This window comes from Pongo pygmaeus, chromosome 23 (genome assembly GCF_028885625.2).
Source record: "Pongo pygmaeus isolate AG05252 chromosome 23, NHGRI_mPonPyg2-v2.0_pri, whole genome shotgun sequence".
NCBI classification, from domain to species: domain Eukaryota; kingdom Metazoa; phylum Chordata; class Mammalia; order Primates; family Hominidae; genus Pongo; species Pongo pygmaeus.
This window is the reverse complement of record NC_085931.1, coordinates 47,833,513-47,857,667: the sequence shown is the minus strand read 5'-3', so window position 1 is coordinate 47,857,667 and position 24,155 is coordinate 47,833,513. Positions and strand designations below refer to the sequence as shown.

The following is a 24,155-nucleotide window of genomic DNA, read 5'->3' as shown; positions in this document are numbered from 1 at the left end:
GAAGGAGATCCCGTTGCTTTGTGTCCCCCTCCTCCTGGATGAGACCAGAGTCCTCCCCCTGCCCCTACTTATAGTGGAGACAGTGAACCCCGAGACCCACCTTCCCACCCCACAGAGCAGCAGAGACAGGGAGGCAGAGGAGAGCGTCTGACCCTCATCACACAGTGGAGGACTTGGCATTGGTGGGACCCCAGAGGGCACCCAGAGCAGATCACTTCTGTGGGGCAGGTGGCCAATCCCAGGAAAAGGGGAGCAGTGGGAGGGAGAAAGAGTACGGCTTGGGGACCCTTGGGTTTCCCCCCAACACAGGGACAGAGCAAGGAAATGGGGTGGCAGGACAGGGGTCTCAGAGCCAGGGCCCCTGCCAGATATAAATGGCCCCCCGTGGATGCTCATTAAATGGTATTTTACTCCCCATGAAAGACACTCTTTCCCGCAGCCTGCCCCTTTCAGATGGAATGGTTTATTTAAATCAGATGTAAAGAGTAGAAAGAGACAGATTACAAGCCCCACGGGTCCATTAGCCTCAAAGATGGGAAGTCCACCCGTCCTCCCAGGTTTTCCTGGTCCTAATCTCCTCTGAGAGCTGAAGGTTCTTGCTGGTGTCCCCTCACTGCTCCAGGGACACCACACCGTCAGCTCATGGCATCGTGTTGTAGACCCTGTAGTTGTCCTTCTGCGTGATGTGCAGCTTCCAGGGGAAGAGGCGCTTCTGGGAGGGGAGGCTGCGAGCCTGCCGCACCATGAGTGCCACGTCCTCATCCGACAGCAGCCGAACCAGATCCCCCTCAGCGTCCCGGTAATTCAGAGTGATGTCCTCCCTCTGGAACTCCCGCCTGCATGGGAAAAGTCAGGGATAATCAAAGGGCCTAAGCGTGGGGTAGGGGTAGGGAGAGGGGGCAAAAAGAGTTTTATGTCCTGAAGCCAGGAGTGAGAAAAAGTCAGAACCTGATACAAGCCCATGTCATCCAAGTAATCTAAACTCGCATTGTACAGATGGGGATATCGAGGCCTAAAAGGGAGAAGAGGCTGGGTGCGGTGGCTCATGCCTATAATTCCAGCATTTTGGGAGGCCGAGGCAGGCAGATTACCTGAGGACAGGAGCTCAAGACCAGCCTGGCCAACATGGTGAAACCCTGTCTCTACTAAAAATATAAAAATTAGCTGGGCGTGGTAGCATGCACCTGTGATCCCAGCCACTCAAGAGGCTGAGGCAGGAGAATCACTTGAACCCAGGAGGCAGAGGTTGCAGTGAGCTGAGATTGCACCACTGCATTCCAGCCTGGGCAACAGAGTGAGACTCCATCTTAAAAAAAAGAGAGAAGAGACTTTCACAGGAAATTAGTGGCACAGCCTGAAATGTCTTGTGTATAAATGTGCTAAAGGCTTAAGAATTGTGAAGAAGAGTGGGTTTGACTGGGCACAGAGTAGGGCCGTATAAAGCCTCAGAGACACCTGTGTGAGGCTATTGAGGAGAACCTTGTAAGGACAGGAACTGTCTGGCCTGGGTGCGGGAAGATGCGCATCCTTCACGTAGAAATTGATCTGAGCTTTCTACCAGTAATTTGACAATGTGGGCCAGAAGCCTATGAGACTTGCAAACGCTTTAATCCCCAAATCCACTTCTTGAAAATCACTACAAGGAAATGATCAGATAAATCATCAAATAGGTGAACTAAGATGGTCTGTACAATGTCGTTTAGAGTAGTAAAAAAGTAGAAATCCTAAGAGGCCAGCAAAAGCGCGTGGCCGTATTAATGATGTAGCCACTGAAAGATTTTGTGCAGGCAAAGTAACTTTTGTGTGTGCATGTGTGTGTGGGGTGTAAGTACTGAAGAAATCTGAGTGTATGTCACATAACGAGGGGAGTAAAAATATGAGGTGATTTCACTTCTTTGTATCTTTCTGACATGGTTACTGACATTTCTTTTTAAATATATAATGAGTTGGTACAACTTTTATAGTCAGAAATGTAACAATGCCATTACCGTTCTGTAAAATAATTGTCCAGCAATGTCCTGGACCTGGGGGTGGGGGGTAGTGAGTCCCTGAGAGTGGATGGTTCAAGTCCAAGGATTTCAGCCAGAGAGACTTTAGCTCCAGCTGCAGATCCGGATCTAAACCCACAACCTGTGTGAACTCAGCCAAGTCCCCTAACCTCCCTGCAGCTCCCCCCGCTCATCTCTAAAGTGGGGAGATGCTGCCTAACCTGCAGGGCTGGGCTGCGGATAAAACGAGAAGACAAAGTACATGCAAAACCCCTAGCACCTTAATACTAGTGCTTAACATTTCTCCTGGCGCTCTCTTCTCCAGAGTGTCTAACTCCCCAGCCCCGTTCCCAGCCCCTCACCTAGTGAGCTCCAGCAGGTCTTTCAATAGGGGAGTGCTGCTAAGATCTTCCTCCACCGCGATGTCCCTAAGGGGGCGACAGGCTGGAGTAAGGAGGCATCAGGCTGGAAGTGGGGCATGGGGTGGGGGAAAGGGGAATGAGGCTGGCCAGGCCACGCTAGACGCTGATGGTTTGTTACAGCATTGTGGCTCATCTGGGAGCCACTGGGGGCTTTGGAGTGGGAGAGGGACCCATGAGAGGGTGATGTGAGGGGTGGTGGTGGTAGGGATGGCAAGAAGGCTGGACAGGCCCCTCCCTCCCAGGCCACAAACTTGATGGTGCTGATGGTGTCTTCGTAGTAGTAGCAACGCAGCCAGTTGGTGGGGTCGTCCTCCTCAGGGAAGTCTTTGAGGATCTTCACGAAGGAGAGAGGGAAGATGCCTGTGGCTCCCCGGACAGTGCCCTGCAGAGGAAGAGAAGGGATGCCATGCTGGTGAGAGGAGAGGCAGCAGAGCCATGCCTCAGAGCCCTCAGCCCCGTTCTAATGATGGGGAAAGGCAGACAAGGTCCAGGTCTTCTTCTGTAGAGGGAGGAGAGAAAGCGAGGAAGTTCGCTGAGCTGGTCACTTCTAAGAAGGCTTATATTTGGGTTTTACAATATGCCAGAATCTGGATTTATATAGAAAGCTGCTTTTATCTCACTCATTCACTTATTCATTCAACAAAGACTTCTTGAGGACCAGCCACGTGACAGGCTCTGGGCTCTCAAAACAGATAAAAGTCCTTGGGCCGGGCGCAGTGGCTCACACCTGTAATCCCAGCACTTTGGGAGGCCAAGGCTGGTGGATCACCTGAGGTCAGGAGTTCAAGACCAGCCTGGCCAACTTGGCGAAACCCCGTCTCTACTAAACATATAAAAATTAGCCAAGAGTGTTGGCGCGGGCCTGTAATCCCAGCTACTCGGGAGGCTGAGGCAGGAGAATCACTTGAACCTGGCGGGGTGGAGGTTGCAGTGAGCCGAGATCATGCCATTGCACTCCAGCCTGGGCAACCAGAGTGAAACTCTGTCTCAAAGAAAAAATAATAATTAAAAAAATAATAATAAGTCCTTGCCCGCACGGAGTTTCCAGTACGATGGAGAATGACAGGTTGTGCGCGCTGTGAACAATGACCTATCCAGTGAGTCAGATGGCGGCTGGTGTTACAGAGGAAAATAGAACAGGGGAGGAAGAGGATGAGGGGTGAGGAAGGGCCTGCTGCTGATCCCGCTCACTCACTCATTCATTCATCAGATACAACTGTGCCGCTACTCTAGACCAAGTAGCCAGAAATCAGACCCAGACCCGGCCACGGCCTGGGCTTTGGGCACGTGTTCTGTTCATCTTCACAACGACCCTGTGGAAGATGGATTATTTACATGCCATTTTACAAACATATTAACCAAGGCTCAAAGTGGTCCCCTCCCTGCCCCTCTGCCCCCACCTTCAACCTGAGGCCAGAAGTTAGCCAGCATACTGATAAGTAGGACTTTCCGGAAAACAGGAAGGCAATACATGTTTTCTATTTCTGGAAAGTGATCCAGAGATACTCCTCAGGCCTCTGTAAGAGCCCTGAGTTCCTGAGATGGAGATCTATGATTAGGGTAAAACGGAAACTGCTAAACTGGCTAAACCAGCGGCCACTACTAGCTCCTCTCCAGGGCCTGGACGCCGGGGACCCAACCCAGCTCTTAAAGGTCCTGGGACCCCCAGGGGCTGACCCTGCCTCTGGGTCTGTCCCAGAACTTCCTTCAGACACTCCCCACAGGAGCACTAAGTCTGAAGACAGGACCTAATACAAAAGGCTGGTCCCAGGCCAAGGCCCAACACAGCCACTTCCCACCTCCACTCACTGAGTCAGAACGGAGCCCTTCTCTGGGCCACACTGGGACAAAGCAGTGACCGGGAAAGGCCCTGGCTTTGAAGTTTCATTTATGTCTCTTAATGACCCTAGTACCTGGCCAGGCGCCGCATATCCAGGCTCTGGGGCGAGCCCTGGCCATCTACCACCTCCTTTACCCCTTCCAGGAAGCTGATGCAGAAACATTTACAGAAAAGGAAACCGCAAGTTTGAGCAAGTTTCCAAAGGTCCACAAAGCTAGTAAAAAACAGAGCTAGGAAATGGCCCAAACAGGCTGACTCTGAGTTCACACTCTTCATCAGCAGCTTTTATTGCTGCGGGCAGGGTATGTACTGTTGTCCCATATTACACAAGTGGTTGTGATTTCACCCCTCAGGAGCAAATATTTGGAGAGCCATGTGATTGTTGCAACTTAGCAGTGCTGCTGGCATCTAGTGGAGAGGCCAGGGATGTTGCTGAACACCCTGCAATGCTCAGGACAACCCCACAAGGGACCATCTGGCCCCAGTCTCAGTAGTGCCCCTGCTGAGACACCCATTGCAGACCAAGAAACTAAACTCAGTAGGTTAACTTACTTGCCCTAAGCAACCCATTTTTCAGGGTCAGAACCAAAGACAGCTGCATGAGCTCCAGAATGTTCTGCTCCCACTGAACACCTGCCTCCCCAAAGGCTGTGTTCCCGCAGGCTCCCCAACCTGCCTGGATCTCCAGGACTATCCTCAGATAGCATCTCTTTCCTGAGGCCTTCTGAGACCATCCTCAGTCTCTCAAGCATACAATGCCTGAAGCAACCTCAGCTCCAGCCTCACCTCTAATCTCAGCCTAACCTTACCTGCATTCTCACCTCCATACTTACCTCCAACCTTACCTCCATCCTTATTCCCAACCTCACCTCCAACCTCATCTCTAACCTCACTTCCAACCTCACCTTCATCCTCAACTCCAAACTCACCCCCATCCTCACCTCTAATCTCACTTCCATCCTCACCTGCAAACTCACCTTCCTCACCTCTATCCTCACCTCCATCTTTACCTGTAACCTCACCTCCAATCTCACTTCCATTCTCATTTTTATCTTCACCTCTAATCTCACCTCCAGTCTCACCTCCACCCTCACCTCCATCCTCACCGCCAATCTCACCTCCACACTCACCTCCATCCTCACCTCCAATCTCACCTCCATCCTCACCTCCAACCTTACTGCCAATCTCACCTCCAATCTCACCTCCACCCTTATCTCCACCCTCACCTCCAATCTCACCTCCATCCTCACCTTCACCCTTACCTCCACCCTCACCTTCACCCTCATCTCCACCCTCACCTCCATCCTCACCTCCAATCTCACCTCCACCCTCACCTCCAATCTCACCTCCATGCTCACCTCCATCCTCACCTCCAATCTCACCTCCAATCTCACCTCCAACCTTACCTCCAATCTCACCTCCAATCTCACCTCCATCCTCACCTCCAATCTCATCTCCACTCTTACCTCCACCCTCACCTCCAATCTCACCTCCATCCTCACCTCCAACCTTAGCTCCAATCTCACCTCCACCCTCACCTCCATCCTCACCTTCACCCTCATCTCCATCCTCACCTCCACCCTCACCTTCATCCTCACCTCCAATTTCACCTCCACCCTCACCTTCATCCTCACCTCCAATCTCACCTCCACCCTCACCTTCATCCTCACCTCCAATCTCACTTCCACCCTCACCTCCATCTTCACTTTTAATTTCCCTCCAACCTCACCTCCAATCTCACCTCCATCCTCACTTCTGAACTCACCTCCAGCCAGTCTTTGTTGATCCGACTGAGGAGGAAGATCACATCTCCTGCTTTGAAATTCAGCTCCAGTTTGCTGTTTCCAGTGAAGTCAAATAGAGCCTGAGGAGAAGCGTGCAGTAAGGAGGGAAGGAGAAAACACTCACTGAGTTCCTATAGAAGTGCCTTACATACTTTAGTCTCCCATTTTACAGATGTAGAAACTGAGGCTTGGGGAGAATAAGCGACTTGTCTGAGGCCACCCCATTTTTTAGTGGAGGAGCTGGGAATTGAACCCAGGTCTCTCTGACTCCAGGATGGGTGCTCCTTCCAGACCTGGTGGAGGTGAGCATACAGGGAAGGGTTCGAACTCTCTGGGCTGATCACCCACCCTGGTCCCCAGGCTTTATCGCGGGCTGGGCCTTGTCTGAGTCATCTCTGCGGCTTCCATGCCTAAGGCAGGGCCGACTCAGAGGAGGCCCAGGCAAACTGGCTGGATGAGCGTAGGGATGGAAGCATTCTCCTCTGGCTCCACACGCTGGTCACATTCCCTCCCTTTAGCTGGGCTTGGGGACCCCCAGTGGCAGAGGCTGAGGCTTTAATCCCTTCCTTCCTCCCAGTGCCCAGCACTGTCCCAGGCACACAGCAGTGCCCAGCAGGAGAGGTCCAGTGGCTGGCAGGTGGGCCAAGGCCAATGCCCACAGTGTGAGAACCTGGCCAGCACAGGGGTGGAGGGTACCTCTGCTCTCGGAGCTGCCATGCGGTCAACAATGTTGCCTTGTGGAGACATGCTCTTGCTGTGGAGAGAGAAGAGGGGCTTATTAGCCCTGTGATTCTCTCAGGGCCCAGCTTCCTGCTTCTGTGTCCAGAGGAGCCCCTTGCAAGGAGCGGGGAAGGCAAGGGAGAGAGAAGATGCTGAGATATGGCTGCAATTGCTCCTCTGGGTGGGCACACTTGTCCCCAAATCCTCACAACCTCTTTGGAGGTGAGATTGTTTTCCCTTCTTTATGGACCAGGAAGCCAGGCTCAGAAAGCAGGTGGGGAAGGGGATACACGCTCATTCGGTGCCTTTCACTTGCCAAAGTGTTCACATGTGTTTGTTCCTCTGCTCCCTACAACCAAGCTCTGATGTAAATGTGACTGTTCTAATTTTTCAGCTGAGGGAAACTGAAGGTTGGAGAGGTGAAGTGCCTTGCTCTGGGGCCCGTGGCTGCCACACGGCACAGCTGGAATTAAGACACACCTGCCTGTGTGCACAGGGGAGATGCCAGGCATGGAGAGGACCCTTGGAGACACTGGTGGGAGGAAGCAGAGGGAGGAGCTGGTGGGGAGCTCAGGAGCTCCATCCTGCTTTTCCCCGAATTCTTAGTAGCAACAACCTGGGCTTTGGAAGCTCAGCAGTCTACGAGTGGCTGAATTTTTGGTGGGAGGGATGGGCTTTTTGGAATAAGGGAGGAGCAGTGTGCCCTGGAGGCCAGCATGATACAACCAGAGCCATAGCTGGCCCCACGGAGCTCCAACACACCAGGGAGAAGGCATTCCCAGAGATGCTCAGAGAATGTTTGTGGATGGGGTAGCTCTTCCCTCCTCTCTGCCCCCAATTCTTTCCAGGCACCCAGAGCTTCTGGGCTATCCCCAGTGGTTGCTGTGGCACAAAACTCTCTGGAGTCAATATCCCAGTTCTTGTCTTCCAGTCCTTATTATCACATTGAAAGGCACACACCCTCTGTCCCTCCAAGCCTGAACATGACTTTCTAAACCCATCTAATAAACCAAATCATCCTGGAGTGTCCAGGGATATGGCCGATCTGTATTTTCCTTCTCTCCTTTCAGGGGAAAGAGACGCTTTTCCAGCAGGGACCCAGGGCTCTGGCCATGTGGAAGCCCAGGGGCTGGTCACTTACACTTTCCGGGTGCGTGGGCGGAGCCGGCGGAGTGCCTGGGGCACCTGCTCTGAGTCATAGGGCGACTGGTAAAAGAAGATCCGGACGTCCTCATCCATCAGCACCCAGACCGGCAGGCTGAGCAGGCTCTGCGTGGGTGAGATAGCAGAACCGGTGGGGTACTCAGCAGAAAGATGTGGACACCCCAGCCCAGATGTCCCATCCCCGAGCCCTGACATCAGCCCTCCTCTCTTTACTAATGCATGATGCCTGATAACAGAAACGCGTTATTTAAAAAATAAGAAAACTCAGCATGCTGGAGGTAATACTTCACAAGCTCTGCTTCTGGGTCCAAGATCAGGAGAGGGACCAGGGGCTTGAGAAGAGTCCATTCGGAAAAGACTTAAAGTTCTCCAGAAACAGCAATAATGGTGATGACAAGTAACATGACCTGGCGGTGACTTTACCAGGTGGGTATCACATGCGTGCCCTTGCTCCATCTCATGACATCCCATGAGTTAGGATCAGAGAGGTGAAGGGATCTGCCCAAGGCCACACAGCCTAGCAAGGGACAGAGCTGGGGCACCCAGAGCCATCTGCCACTAAAGGCTACCCAAAGCTCAAGGTGAGACAACAGTCGGCGGGGGTAGGGGGCTCCCAAAATAACCCAAATTAACAACAGTTGGTGGCATTATGGACTACAAAATGCTTCCTGAGACTTTATCTCATATCATAGTTGAGGAAACTGATGCTTGGAGAGGGAAAGTACCTGGCCCAGAAGAGCAGAGCTAAGTGGCAGGACCTGGACTTGAGCCCTAGTGTCCTTGTTTCATCCAAGCTGGTTACACCCACCACGACGCAAAGACCTTGAAGCTGTGAGGACGTGAGCACCCAGAGCCTGGCGGGGTCATCTCACCAAACTCCAAGCGCACAGGTCTGGGGACACTGAAGTTGGCTTTGGGTGCTGAGGCTCCAGAGGCACCCAGAGCCCTGCAGAGGGTCCCATGGGGGCAGCAGGATAAGGTGGGGTCGGGGAACTTTGTCCAAGAGGAACTGGGGATGCAAAGCCCGGAAAAGGCTGTCATATGGGGACAGCCTGGGAGGTGTTTAAGGAGTCAGGGGCTTCTGGGATCGAATCCCAGCTCTGCCTGTCACCAGCTGGGTGGCTTTGGGCAAACCTGGCTCCAGATGGTCATTAATAAAATGGGGACAATAATAGCCTCTCCCCCGTGGGATTATGTGAGAATTAAATGAGTAAATATATGCATAATCCTTAGAACAACACCAGGCATATAACAGGTGCCCATCAAAGTTAAATATCATCATTGTTACTGTCATTTTCATTACAATGAGGCACAGTGGGTAAGAGCTCAAACCCTGGAATCACAGACATATGAGTTCAAATCTCATCCCACCTACCTAACTGCTCTGTTACACTTAACTCAAAAGTTATTGAGGGGATTAAATAAGATTATTCATTTATCCATAAACGTGTATCAGGAGCCTCCTGGTTGCCAGTCAAAGCTCTTCATGCAGTTCCAGGCAGTTGTCATTATCACGTGATTCACATTCTTCATGAGGGTGGGGTGAGACCAGTGTGTGGGACTTACAGAGAGTTGGGCTTTTCTCATAGCTGCCCAACAATGGGACAAGCAGCCTGGGTCAGGGCAGAGTGATAGCAAGCTCCCCGTCTCTGAGGGTATGCAAGCACAGGATGGGGTGGCCATGGCAGAGATTCCTGCACTGAATGATCTCTGGCTTCCAGGAGCCCAATCGGAAACAAAGAGGCAGAGATGGATCCTCTGGGCTGCTGGTTGCTAAGACCAGGTGTGGAATGAGGAGCCCCAGTTCCTCAACCTTACCTCCTACCTTCTCTTCTTCCTTCCCTCCCTCCCTCCCTCCAGAGCCCACTCCCCTATTCTAGCCCAGGGGAAGAAGGGTGGAGCCTCAGCCACCCTGAAGGAGCAGCTAGAGCCCACCCAGCTTCCCTCCCTCCCTCTTCCTTGCTCAGAGCCCAGGATTCCTGCAGCTACCTGCTCTGTCCTCCTTCCTCCCACCTCCTCTGCCCTCCATCTGCTCCCTTCCTCCATCAAGAGTCAAGATCTCTCACATTCTGGAAGCAGGTTCACAGTTTACAAAGCACTTTCTCATCCTGCTCTCAACAGATCCCAACTTCACTCCTGTGATACTAGAGGGCACTGTCCCATTTCACAAGTATGAAAACCAAGGCCTAGAGAGGATGGGCAACTCACCCCAAATCACCCAGCCAGTCAGTGTCAGAGTCAAGACTAAAGGATCCTAGTCCAGTGCTCTTCAGCTGTGAGGACGCCTCTGGGCTGGGAGGAGGGCTTCCCTTGCCAGCTTCCTGAGGTCACTATCAGGCCTCTAGTGACGGTGCACTCACTGCCACCTCATGAGGAACACTGACGCTTTCCTGCATGGCTCTGGCTGGTAGAAGTCCTTTCCTGACCACCTTTGCCTCCGCCTTTAAGATGCTCCTTCCTCTATGCTCCCATCTCACAGAGATGCAGAGTTTGCAGTTCGGAGAATACACAAGGGCCCCCAGCCAAGACCCGTGAGTGTAGCTAAAATCCAGCCCATGCTCAGGTGAGGGGGTGTGTTGTCCCAGAGGAGGCCTTCTCTGGTTTGCACAAAGATGCTATATGAGCAACCTGCAGCCTGCTTGGCCACACCCCCATGACGGAGGCACACATATGTCTCCGTGTGATCTTATGATCCACCTGTTGGCATTCCCATGGGATAGTGGGTACCTTGGGGGCAGGCACTGGATGGAATTCACCTTTGTATTTTAATGCCTGGCACAGACATTCACCTGTGGGGCTTGGAACATTAAATGAAGACTTGTCAATTCCAAGTGTGGCTCCTGTACCTTCTCCATTGCTCCTGCTCCTATCCCTGGAACCCTAAGGACGCATCCTGTTTTTCTCCCCAGACCAGGCCTTTGGGGATTGAAGATGGGGCCATCAGAGCCAGAGAGCCAGCTCCAGTTCCCAAAGCCATACCCAGGGATGGTACGTGGGCTCCCCCGCCAACACTGCATGCCCTTCCACGTGCCAAGGTGGCAAGGCCCACTGGTACCTTCATGTAGGCGTTGAGGGCAGGTATCCGCATCTCGGCGATCTCCTGTTTCACACCCACATAGACTTTGGCTGAGAAGAGACAAAGAGCTGTCCTAGGAGCCTGGCCCAACATGGCCCCAGGGCTCAGGGCTGCCCCTGCAGGCCAGGAACCCTGGCCGGAGCCCCTTCCCGATGGCTCAGCATTCTTCCCTGTTATCTTTTCACAGCGCTGAAGTGGCCACTCTGGCACCATCCAACTTTCATTCTCTGAGTTGTGCTATCACCAGCTGATATTTTTCTTGTCTTACTTTTTTATTTACTGCCTGTTCATCCAAACACACACACACACACACACACACACGACTCTTAGTTCAAAGAGAGCAGGATTTTCACCTGCTTGGCTCACAGCTGTACCCCCATCACCCAGGACAGTGGCAACCCTGGCTGCACATTCAAGCTACCCAAGGAGCTTGTACATATCTCACTGTGTAGCACTTGCCCCAGAGCAATTAAATCAGAATCTCTGGGGGCAGGACTCAGGAACCAGGATTCTTTCCATCTCTCAAGGCACGTCCACATACCACCAAAGTTAAGAACCATGGGTCTAGAATCATGCCCAGATGAATGAGCATTTGTTAAGTGGATGAATGAACAATTCCTCAAGCTCAAGGCAGAGTGTTCTGGAGGAAAAGGAAATCTGATGGGCTACTAGGAGACAAATGTCCCCTCCAGGTGCCTTCAGGTGGGCGCACTGGTAGAACCATTCACCAAGAGAACCCCCACGAGGAAGCAAGCCTGAAACCTGCCCAGCTCCTGGTGTCCAGGAGACGGACGGAGGTGATGGTGGCGGCGGTAGGAGGGTCTGGGCTAGAGCTAGACATTTGGGAGTTAGGAGCAAGAACGTGACAATTAAAGTCCCAAACATGGGTCAGTTTGCCAGGGTGAGTGTTTGGAATAAGAAGACAAGGCAGGGGACAGAGGATGTCTGCTCAGAGGATCCCCACCTTCCAAGGAGCAGCAGAGAAGGTTGATTCTGTAACAGAGAAGCTGAAGGAGTCTCTAGTAAGGTAGGAAGGGGATTGGGAGACACTGCTGCCTCAGGAGGTTGGAGGAAGCTTAACAGAGGAAGGAGTAGGGGTGTGAAGATGAGGCTTGGCACTGGCCATGGAAGCCAGAATTGATGGGTCATGGCCCACCTCACCGAGAGGAATTTCAGTGGAGTAGTCAGAGCTAAACCAAGCTGAGGAGTGAAGGAGAGGATGGCCATGCCAAGGTGAGACACCGCGTGAATTTGATTGCCAAAGGAAGAAGAAAGAGATCTCTGGGGGCCCTGGGGGCACGGAGGCTCAGGGAGGCTTGTAAGAATGGTGTTTCATGGCTCAGGATTGTTTAAAGACAGAAGAGGGTTGAGGCTGTGGAGACGCTTAGCAGAGGGAGTTCGTATATCAAGGGGAAGATGAATATACAAGGGAAAGGAGGGGTAGATTGTCAGGGGAGAGCCCCAAAAGAAAGAGGAGGGAAAGTGATGAAGCCTGAGAGGGGAGGCTGGCTTGGAGCAGGCAAGACTCCTGGGGAGAGCTTCAAGTTCCTTGGTGGGGCTGCATGAGAAGGAGCGGGGTCATATGCTGAGACAGAGAGAGACAGAGACAGAAAAAACAAGCTGGAGGTGGGGTTGGAGCTTGGGGAAGGGTCCCTGAGGCTTGGGGAAGGGAGACAATTGTCCCTGTCTCTGGCCTGCAGGGCATGAAGGGCGCTGCTGAGACCACCCCCGTGTAACCCTTTCATGATAGGGTTTCCTCCTGCGGGGCAGGTGCTGAGCAGCTAAGGGCTTGGCGCTGTCCAAGGTGCGTGTTAGGAGGCCAGGGGGCGAGGGGACTGTTTGCAAGCAGAGGCGTGAGGCCGCCCAGCTTCCTGGCAGGACAGGGGAAGAAGGAGAGGCACAGGGATGCTGGAAGCCAAGACTGTGAAGTCAGAGGGCTGGTCTCATGGGAGGAAGCTGAGGGCGGGCAGGGAGGTGAGTCAGTGTGTTTAGGGACCAGACTGGGGGATTCCTGTCTCTGAGGAAGGGAGGCCGGGTGCTGAAGTGCTCCAGACTGTGGCCTCCTGGTAGGGGACAGCAGGAGCGAGTGGCCACGATGGTCATCAGAGGTCCGGGGCTGTGAGGCTAGAGTGCTTGGGGTGGAAGCCACAGCGTGAGGCAGGGGGAGCCATGTGGGGAGGGCTTGGCAGCCCGTAACTGCCAGTAGTGGGGGCTATAAACTACATGAACGGTTTTCACTGGGGTTGAGATCAAATCACAGAACAGTGTCAGGGGCCCTGGAAGGAAGGAGAGTCAGCAGCTCTGCAGCAGCAGGACGGGAGTGGCCGCCTACCTGGGAGTGTGGGCAGGGTACAAGCCAGGGCACTGCTCTTGCTGTCTGGCCCGAAGCGCTCCTCCAGCTTGCTCTGCAAAGCATGGAACTGGCGGTAGCGGCGGTAGATGAGGTACTTGGATCCTCCTTTTGTCTTTACCTCGATGACGAAAACCTAAGGAGGACAGCGGTTGTGGGGAAGGCTCAGGGGCCAGGAGCAGAAGCCAAAAAGAGGTGGAGGGGAAAAGAGGAGGAGGAGGAAGATGATGAGGATAAGGATGCAGAAGGGTCTCTGGAGAAGGAGACCCCTGTCAAGTCAAAGGCTGGTGCCCCAGAAGCAGACGAGCTTTGCTAAAAAAAATGAAAATAAAAGAAAAAAAAAAACTGGAAAAAGAGAAGAAGTGAGACCCAGTATTAGAGGCAAGAGCCCTTGGAAATAGACCAAACACACACTCAGGCCCAAGAAATGAGGAGCCATGCCTTGGAGGTCATGGTGCAGAGTGAACCTGCCCCTGGCTGTGCTGTGGGCGCAGGATGCCTCCTCCATCTGTGTCTGAATATGACAGAAGTGTTGTGGGGGCAACACTAAAGTCCCTCACCCCCGACTCTCCAGGTGGAGGTTCTGAGGTCAAAGGACGCGATCAGGATTTCTCAACCTTAGTATCATGCTGGGGCCGGATAGTTCTTTACCGGGGACAGGGCTGTCCTGTGCACGGTGGGGTGTTTAGCAGCACCCTGGATTCTATCCACTAAATGTGAAGTAGACTTGCCCCAAGATGCAATAATCAGAATCTTCCAGGGTAATGGCAAATGGGCAAAATCGATCCTGTTGAGAACCACTGAGATAGAAGTTAAGAGATCAGAGAATTGGAGGTTCAGAGGTCAGAGGGCAAGGTTCAGAGGTCAGCTGGGTGGAAGTTCAGAGGTTGTCGGGTGAAGGACTAGGAGTCTGTCTTACAAAGTGGCTGGTAAAGCCTCTCTTCTCCTCGATGTCGGCAATGTTGGCCGAGATGGCAACGTCATCTGGAAGCTGTTCAAAGTCACTGTGTGAAGGAGAGGAAAAGAAATCCTGGTTATCACCCTGATGTGTTTTGTGGGTCCACGGGGTATGAGGTAGAGTGCAAAGCAAACTAATGTTGTGGATCCAACATTGGTCTCTCAGCACCTCTTCCCAGGCCAGGTCCAGCCACTGACCCTGGGAATACGGACATAACAAGCCACAGCCCAGGCCTTGAGTGCAGGAATGGGAAGCTAGTGGCCATATTGAGTGCAGGAATGGGAAGCTGGCGGCCATATTGAGTGCAGGAATGGGAAGCTGGCGGCCATACTGGGTGCAGGAATGGGAAGCTGGTGGCCATATTGAGTGTAGGAATGGGAAGCTGGTGGCCATATAGCAATAGCCAAATTATAGTCTAACACATTGCTGTCAATTGCACAGATTCACCTGGGAACAAGGCATCAAACATCTCCATACCAGGCCCTGTCCTAGGCCCTGGGTCACAGGTGTAAACAAAGTCAACACGTGCCCTGGATGGAGTGCTATGGGACCCCCATAGAGAGACTGCCTAATTGTGCCCAGGTTGGGGAAATCCTCAAAAAGGAGATGACATGTGAGCAGGTCTAGAGGGTAGAATAGGCATCTGCCAGGTAGAAATTGGGGAGGGTCTTCCAGGCAGTGGGAGCAGCATGACCTGCAGAGTGGGCCCGGATCTGTGTGGCTGGGGCCAGTGTGATCTGAGACTGAATGGGCAGGTGAGGCCAGTCGGAGGATCCCAAGGGCCAAGTAGGGAACTTATGTAGGCAATGGGGAGTCACGTAGGGCTTCAGAAGAAAGTAAAACATGCTTTGGAAGAAAGTAAAATGGTGGCTCATGCCTGTAATCCCAGAACTTTGGGAGGCTGAGGCAGACAATACAAAAATGACACCTATCATCCCAGCTACTTGGGAGGCTGAGGCAGGAGAATTGCTTGAACCCAGGAGGCAGAGGTTGCAGTGAGCCAAGATCATGTCACTGCACTCTAGCCTGGGGGACAGAGCCAGACTCCAGTTCAAAAAAAAAAAGAAAGAAAGAAAGTAAAACATAAATATGATTTTGGCTTTAGGGGCCAGCTCAGGCAGGTGTGTGGGGAGGAAAGAATGGGCAGAGACTTAGAGGAGAGAGCACCACTGGGAGGTCCTGAAGTGGTCCGACTAAGAGATTGTGTGCATCTGAGCCAGACAGCAGGGACAGGAGGAGATAGACACAAGGGCCACCAACCTTGGTGGACACTGTGAGCATTTGCTGTATCCTCTGCTTCTTCCTGGCTAACCGAGCACTGGTTTTGTTCAGAGTGGCCATGTGCCTAGCCCCAAGGTGATATATCATGATGGGTCTGAGCCAAACATCACCATCCAGCTCCTGTTTTCCAGCCTCCCTTGCAGCTAGGAGCAACCATGTGACCAGTTCTGGCCAATGAGACCTAAGAGGAAGCCTGGTGCAGGAGCCTCCCCAGAGTTCTTGCTTTCCTGATCCCAAGGGATGGACAAGCTCAGCATGGTCTCCCCCTTTGAAAGCAGTCTTGAAGCAAGTGTGACATCCAGACCTACAGCAGCTATGTTGTCTCCATGAGGCAAGACACGAGAAAGGCCAAAGGAATCTCTGGGGTGCTAGTCCTGATGTCACTGGCCTACAGAACCAACTATGGCTTACCTCTGGACTTTTTTTTTTTTGAGACAGAGTCTTGCTGTGTCCCCCAGGCTGGAGTGCAGTGGTGTGAGCTCAGCTCACTGCAACCTCCACCTCCCAGGTTCAAGTGATTCTCCTGCCTCAGCCTCCCAAGTAGCTGGGATTACAGGCACAAGCCACCACACCCAGATGATTTTTGTATTTTTAGTAGAGACAGGGTTGCACCATGTTGGCCAGGCTGGTCTCAAACTCCTGACCTCAAGTGATCTGCCTACCTCAGCCTCCCAAAGTGGACTTCTTGTTAGGTGACCAAATAATCACCGGTTTGTTTAAGCCGTGGTCAGTTCCTCCATTCCCTGCAGCCTAATGCATTTCCAACAGACACATTACCAATTTCTTGTTGCTCCTAAGTTATGATCAGGAGAGGTTGGGCACTGTTTGGATGTGGAGGTGAAAGAAAAGGCACTGTCAAGAGTGACACCCACACTTCTGGCCAGGATGGGGACGGGAGGCAGAGTTGATGGACTCAGTTTGGGGCATGCTAATTTGAGAGGCCTGCTGTATAGCTCAGGATCTCAGCATGGGGGTCTCGGCTAAAAGGGGCGAGGTAGGAATAACCTTCTGCCTGTGGCTTGTGGCTAAGACACCCCACTCCTGACTAGGTGAAGAGCTATCAGGGAACAGAGGAGAGGTCTGAGAGGGACAGATAGGGGAAGAGGAAACAGACTGCCAAGGAGCGGGAGAAGGCACAGCCAGGAGTCTCTGATGAGTCACTGAGTCCAGCCACTTGGAGACAGACAAGGAAACAAGAAGCAACTATGATTCTTCTGGTGCGGCAATTGGGAAATGGGAGACAGTGGTGGGGGCGGGGGGGCGGCGGTAGTTGGGGGATTGCAGGGGCTGCCAAGTCCAAGGCCCCAGAGCTGGCTAGGACCTCAGGAGTCTATACACCCTAGTCCCAGTCCACGCCAGACCCACATGACCTAGAATCTGAGGCTGCATCAGAATTCAGGGGGCTGCCACGCGGTGGTGACTCAGGGTAGCAGTGGGCAGTTAGTGGAAATCCCCCCTCCCAGCCCCACTCACTTTCCACACATGTTCCTGTGGTGATATCCTTGGGAGAAGCTTCCTCCTCCACTTTCTCCCCTGAGGCTGTGTTGTCCTGGGTAATTTCCTCTGCAGTACAATAAGGTGGGAAGGTGGGGGTGGGGGGTGCACAGGAAGGAACCTAAAGGGTAGAAATGGCCCTGAGCAGGGCGGCAGGCAGGTTGGGTAATAAGAACGGCAGCTGCCTATTTCCTGAGGATGCCAGGTGCTCTTCTAAGACAGTGTCACCTTTGTACAGATCGGGAGACTGAGGCACAGTAAGATTAGCCCGAGTAAGTTGGGAAGCTGGGATTTGAGCCCAAGCAGTAGCAGTCTGGCTCCAGAAATTTGTTACCAAACACTGCCATACTGCCCTGCACTCTGAGCCTCCCGGCAACTTGCTGTGTGAACTTAAAAAAATTCCCAGCCCTTCTCGGCCTGTGTCTCCGTCTAAAATAATTATAATTTTAGCGAACCTGTATGTGGCACTGCCTGTGGGCCAGACACTGTTCTAAGCCCATTAAGACATATGGGCGTCTCAGATCTCACAGCTCCAAGGAGAAGGGAAGGGGACGCTGGACACTAAACAAATAATGACATAATTCAAATGGGCATAGTGCTGGGAAGGAAAAGCACGTGGCATTTTGAACTAGAACAGGAGCCTGGCCATTATTATATTCCTTCAAAGAATCAAGCATGCAGCAGACAGGAGAGATTGGGAGCAGGAGCTTGTACTATGGAGGCTCACGCGCCATCAGAGGGCATCCTCGGGCTGAGGGTGGTCAAGCAGGGCTTCCCAGAAGAAGCAGCACCAGTGATCAGCTGGGAGAAGCAAAGAGGAGTTGGTCTCAGGATGGCAAGTGCAAAGTCCACAGCTGTGCAAGAGGCAAGTTCAGGGAACTGCAGGGAGCTGAGCATGGCTGGAGCACTGAGCGGGAGGCAAAACGTGATGAGAGACCAGTCGGAGAGACAGGCAGGGCCCGCTCACGAGGCGCCTTGATGCCTCGCAGAGGGACGTCGAGTTTTCCCTGGGGTGGTGGGGGCTGAGGAAGGGGTCAAGCAGGACAGACATTGGCAAATGCTCGAGGTATAGGCGCAGCACTGGGGACAAGACGATCAAGCTCCCTTGGGAAGATTCCTCCCTGTGCTCTGCTCCTTTCCTCCTCTGTAAAATGGGGACAGGAGAAGTACTTATGTCTCCGGGTGGTCGTGCAGTCCCATCTGTAACAAACACAGCCCTAAAATCCCCACGAGGGCAAGGACTCTGCTCACCCTACATCCCAGTGCCCAGAACAGAGCCCAGCATGCAATAGGTGCTCAGTACTGCTCAATACACGGCCACTACCATCATCTGCATTTATGGAGTTTTTTGATGGGCAGCATGAGAATGGCCTGACTGCCTGCGGGGCGGGCAAGAAGAGCAGCAAACCCAACCGGAAGTCCCCTGGAATATCCGCTTCCTTGGGGACCTCACCCAGGCCCTGCTGGGCCGGGATGTTCTGGCTCAAGACATACTCGCACAGTTCACAGACTTTGGAACCTGGCCTGGGGGAGGTTTTGGAGCCTGCCCTGGGGGAGGCCGAGGTTGGAAGAATCCTTGGAGGGCAGCCAGGGCAGGTTTTCTGGCACCTGGCACATAGTAGGTGCTCAAAACATGTCTGTTGGAACCGAACTTGCCACCCCTGAGGCAGCCCTCCCCATCTTTGGATGTCTCGCCTTGGGGTTCTAGAAAGTCCCCGCTACGCGAACCTGTGCCCTCTCCTTGTACTCTCTGATTTGACCTTAAGCAGAACAATCCAGGCTCACTTTCAGATAAGACCTTCGAGGTATAGGGAGCCCCCATGCCCCTAGTACCTGGCTCAAGGCCTCATGAAAAGCAGTCCCTCCCCCTCTGGGGGCCAAGGCAGCTGAAAGGGGACAGGGAGCGGGGGAGGGAGCACACAGTCCTGCTGGTCAGCTCTCGGCGTCATCCCCTGAACCCTGTACCCCAGAAAGTAGGAAGTGCCCAAGCCTCAAGCAGCTGCTGCTTCCGGAAGGTTCGAGTTTGCGTGCGGCTGGGTCCCCCAGGAACATGTGTGGGGTGGAAGGAATTCAGGTTGGCCAGCCTTACCCAGCTCCTGCGCCCCACTCTGAGGCTCAAGAAGGCCACGTGGACTCCCCTCTAAGCATTTGCTTCTGCTGCCCTTGCCCCCACCCACGTTTCAGGTTCTACTTCCAGCCCCAGGCCCCAGCATGGGCCTTCTGTTCCCCGCGTAGGCACACACCAGCCTGGCCTGTCTCTGGTGACCCCGTGAGTGGCCTCCACGTAGGTAACAGAGGTCACCTGCTGTTCCAATCCAGGGGGTGCAGGGGCCAGGCTTTGCGTCCTCAGGGCCCCCGCAGCTCAGAGTTCAGACCTGGCTACTGAGGAAAAATTCTGAAAATGCTTCCCAAGCGACAAGGCTAGATGCTGGTGAGGCTGTACTCCAAGTCCCAACCTTGCCAGTCACTCTCTGTGACCCTGAGTAAGTCTCTTATCCTCCCTGGGCCTCAGATTTCCAATCTGTACAATGGCAAGGTTGGACTAGAAGAATCTAAGACCTTTTCCACCTCAAAGATCCACCCATTCATTCATTCATTTATTCATTCATTCAGCAACATTTATTGAGCCCTTGGTCCTGGTGCTCAGTAGGGATGAGCTACCTTCTCGGGATACAGCAGTGATCAAAACGGACACAACCTCACGGAGCTTGCTTCTCGTGGGGGAGCCAATGTTCAAGAAAAAAGTAATAAATGAGCATATAATATTATTCCTGTAATATAAGAACCAGTCAGAAAAGGGAAATAGGGCAAAGGGTCAGACAGCAATGAGGTAGGGGCTGTCAGGAAGGCTTCTTGGAGGAGGTGACATTTGAGGCAAGCCCTGATTAGAGGAAGAACAAGCCAGATTCTGTGAATTCTGTTTGCACAGAAGATGGAAAGTCATTGCTGATCACCATGTGAAGCAAAGGGCCCCAGCCTGGGACCCAGGACACCTGCATTCCTCTCCAGACACTGCCGGTCACTCGTTGTGTGACCGTGGGCAAGTCACTCCTACTCTTGGAAACTCGGTGTTCTCATTTGTGTCTGAGAGTGGTGAGCCACAGCTCAAAGTTTCCTTAAAGCAGTTCTGAGAGGTTGCATTTCTGAGTATTTGGGTTCTGACTCAACCCCAGCCTCTCATGTTGATCAGGGACTGCAGAAGGACCGGCCTTTGTCCCCAAGGCCTATGAGGAGCAGTGAGAAGGCCCGGGGGCGGCCACACCCCGGCACTCACCTCTCGGCCCGCAGCTGCTGGGCCACGGCCATGGTGGGCGATGGTCCCAGGGAGCAGGTGGAGAGTCTCACCCAGCCAGTCCCAGGCTGAGTTCACCTCTCACTTCCTCCAGCCACCCTGCTTCTCGTCTCAGCCTGCGGTCCTGGGAGTCCCCAGGAGCTGCCTTTGGGGAGGCTCAGGCCTGCTTCTCTCCACTCTGGCAGAGGCTCCTCCTCCAGGCTCTCTGGGCCTAGCCTGTGGCCCACACTTCCTCTTACCTCACCTCCCAGCTGCACAGAAATTGAGGAAGTGGACCCTCGGGTGCCAGTTTTGCAGGAATCCACTTCCTTGATGTCAGTCCTTGGCGCCAAGCCTCAGCTGGGTATCAGAAGCCTTGTTCTATCAGAGATGGGGTCCCAGCCATCAGGGTGTCTTATGACCTTGGGGAGTCACTTATCCTCTGGCCCATCAAGCCCAACCCTTATTCTCTTACTGCCAAGCCTTTGCCCAAACTCTTCCCCAGGCCTGGAATGCTGGCCTCCATTTTCCTGTGATCCATTAGGCCCAGAGTAAATGCCACCTCCTCCAGGAAGCCCTCCTGGTTCCTCTGGCCTCTGTCTTCCTAGAGTGTGAAGTTTGGTTTGTGCTTCCTGGCACTCTGGGATATCCCTTCTTTATCCTTAGATCTCCATGCCCAGCCAATCCTCTTTCACAGGGCTGCCAATCAGAGTGAGTTTCACCCTCCCTGCTTAAACTCTCCTGCCCCATCACCCTGTGCTCAGGATAAAGTCCAGAGTCCTTGCCCTGCCTGCCTCCAATGCCCCTGAGGCCCTGCAGCCTTCCTCAGCCTCTGCTCCTGAGCTCCCTTTTTCTCACTGGCCTCCTTTCCGTTTCTAGAATGTTCTAAGACGTCTGCCCTAAGGCCTACGTGCATGGTGTTCCCTCTGCTGGAACGAGCTCTTCACTGCCTCCTTTGCATCTCAGCTTAGAAGTTACATCTTTAGCAAGGCCTTCCCTGACCGCTCACCCTAAATTAAGGCCCTCCCTACTACATTCTCTCACAGGTCCCTGCACGTCTACTGCAGAGCACTCATAACTATTGTCATCTCATATTTGTTTGTTTATCTGTATGTTTAATGACTGCCTCCTTGGCTAGCAGCATGCCTGGCACATTGCAAGTGCTCAACCAATATTCAGTGAATAAATGAAATGCTGCTAGTCAGTGACTGCAGCTCCTAACAGGTATGGGTATTTGATTCTGAAGGGACCTCTCTGAGAAGAGGTTCACAGGAGTCATCAGCACAGTCACACCCAGTAACTCCCTGCCAGCCACACACGCTCACACACTCGTATTCATACACGCAGAGCAGAAAGGTGTTTTAAACTACTTTAAACATGCAAGTCCCAGCTAAAAAACAAGAAAGCATAATTTTCAGGTAGGATCAAAGAGAAGGGTCAGGAATCTATACCAGGGAGAGAGGAACGTGGCCCACAGCCCGTGGGAAAACCAAGACTGGATATGCATTGTTGGGCTGAGATTTTAATGCCAAATCTGGGACTAGGTACAGGCCACAGGTCCTGCTGTTAGCAGAAAGTCAAATCTGAGCTCTCAGTGTAAAGTGGGTGTCAGAACTGATTATGGGAACAGAGTTTCTCAGCCATCAGCCTGGAGTCACAGCAGGAGTTGAGGTCCTCTCTCAGGCCATGGGTGGAACAAGGGACGTGTGTACCAGATCAGCCTCAAGCCTGCCCTCTGCACTGGTGTAAGGCCCTGATATAAGCTACCCATGTGGTGCAGAAGTCCTAACCTGAGGCATTATATAAAAACAGCTTGGAGTCAGTGACTCCGCAGGGCCTACTCTGTCAACTCACAGACCAAAACTATAAATCATGAGCTGTGAAAGACAGCTCAGAGCCTCCACATCATGAAGAATTCACACCCGAAGAACTAGAAATAATACAAACAATAAGTCCGATGAGTTGCTGGTGTCTCAGGGCTCCCAGGCTAGAGGATGAAACGATGAAACACAGAAAGAACAGGGTTATTAGTGCAGGTGTCTGTAAGTACCAACAGGTGCAAGCACACAGCCATAACTGAGGGAAGAGGAGGACATTGGCCTACAGTTGGTCAGGAAGGACAGGAAATGGCAAAACGATTTTAGCAAGCAAGGATGATACAGAATTTGCAGGTGATTGTGTAAACCGTGTGTGTGGTATATACCTGTAGTTGGAAACACATATTTGTGTATAAACACATACAGCTCACATAGGTAAGTGTAAGTGCGTTTGTGTTGTGTCTATAAAAGACCGTATAATGTGTATAGTGGTGGCATTGTGGCTGTGAAAGAATATGCTTAGATGTTTGGGTTGCAGTCAGTGCCAAATGAGTATAAACACAAGTACATTTATAATAGGTGAACTCAGGCAAGATAACATGTCCTTTTTGAGCCTTTCTTCTTCACCAATCTGTAAAACAGTCTTGCCTAATGGAGTTGTAGTAGGAATTAATAGAAAAATGTATAAAAGTGCCTAGACATATGGACATTTCTTATTCCTTTTTTAATCGTTTTCAGTGTGTATATCTGTATGTGTGTGTTTCAGGTGGGTCAAGCCCTCAAGTTTACCTTCCCAGGTTTTTTCATGGCTTGCCTTCCAAACCCCGGCCACCCCAACCCCCCCAACCCCCAAGAAACCTCCTGTGGCCCTGACTCAGCCACTGGGAAGCCACCTCTGCACCTGGGGGACAAAGATGTCCAGGGAAGAGCCCGTGATGGGCCAGCTCTTCCCCTCCTCCCCTCTTTCTCTCCTTTTCTTCTGTCCCTGCCCATGGTTCTGCTGAATACAGGTATTTCTCTCTCTCCTCATACAGAGAACACTGCTGCTAATTTTATGCCCGAGCTCTGATACAGTGTAATTTGAGGCCAGGCACTCTGTCAGCAGTGGGCTCCCGTCCTGCCGCTGCAGCAATGCCTGTACCTTCTACTCCCACTCCAGAACTGGGCTCTTGCTGCTGCTGCTGCTGCAGGGGGAGAATGAGGCAGAGGGATGACCTGGAAGAGGAGCCAAGCTCTTCACACATTCCATTAAGCAAGTATGGATGGAATCTTTTTTGGATAAGTGCAAAGAAATGCCTGAAGTGACCTCTCACTTATGGAGACCTGATTTTTGATAACCCCCACATCCCACAGCCTGTGAATAAACCAAAAAAAGAGAAAAGCCATTGAACGGTCAGAATGGATAACTCAAAGTCTATGCATTGACACTGGCATATTTTATTCACAGAAGAAATATAAAAAGAGCCTGGTCCTGCCAACTCAAGAACTTGAAACAGTGAGTTAGGAGAACGAAGAAAATTACCAGGGGTAGCCAAATGCAAGTGACAGTTCAGTGACAGCCTGACAATGATAAAGACCATGGGATACTAAAAAATATGTATGTTCTCAAGAACTCAAAAACCAAATACCAGAGGTCATTCAGAGAAGGGCATCTCTGCATAACACCACTTACTAATGCCCATTCATAATCACATCTCCAGGAAAAAGTCTAATACACCCAGACCATGCCTGGGGGATCCCCAGAGCCTGAATGGGGACTGGATGTGCGAATCACAAAAGTGCACAGCACTTTTCAGTCCTTCCTCATGCAGGTGCTGGGGTATACAAGACAAACCATTGCCCCCATTTTGGACATGAGGAAACCCTCCTTTGAGCAGCCAGCGGCCGGGGCTGAGAGCTGCAGCCACAGGAAGTGGAACTCTGTGATAGGGAGGAGGTGAGCCTCTTCTACAGGACCAGGAGATACCCTTGAGAGCTCATTATAGGTACT

General features: G+C 52.4%; 1 protein-coding gene across 2 annotated transcripts; it reads right to left on the bottom strand.

Moving 5' to 3' along the window:
* Positions 1-443: 443 nt before the first annotated feature.
* On the bottom strand, positions 444-20,564 carry NCF4 (neutrophil cytosolic factor 4). Of its 2 annotated transcripts, XM_054470477.2 has the most exons (10): positions 20,352-20,564; positions 14,264-14,348; positions 13,327-13,480; positions 10,974-11,044; positions 7,896-8,023; positions 6,731-6,788; positions 6,016-6,114; positions 2,662-2,792; positions 2,351-2,416; positions 444-836 (listed from the first exon to the last, which is right to left on the bottom strand). In XM_054470477.2, the coding sequence occupies exons 1-10, from the start codon at positions 20,381-20,383 to the stop codon at positions 641-643; spliced, it is 1,020 nt and encodes a 339-aa protein (XP_054326452.1). In that variant the 5' UTR covers positions 20,384-20,564; the 3' UTR covers positions 444-640. The 2 variants fall into 2 exon arrangements, with proteins under 2 accessions (XP_054326452.1, XP_054326451.2); XM_054470476.2 differs by having other exon boundaries at positions 705-836; positions 2,351-2,792.
* Positions 20,565-24,155: the final 3,591 nt, after the last annotated feature.

Coding starts and splice junctions, on each gene's coding strand:
- NCF4 (XM_054470476.2), bottom strand. CDS start 20,383: ATGGCCGTGGCCCAGCAGCTGCGGGCCGAGAG. Junction 14,349..20,351: donor CAGCAGCTGCGGGCCGAGAG/GTGAGTGCCGGG, acceptor TCCTTCACACAG/TGACTTTGAACAGCTTCCAG. Junction 11,045..13,326: donor TACCCTGCCCACACTCCCAG/GTAGGCGGCCAC, acceptor GTCTCTTCTCAG/CCAAAGTCTATGTGGGTGTG.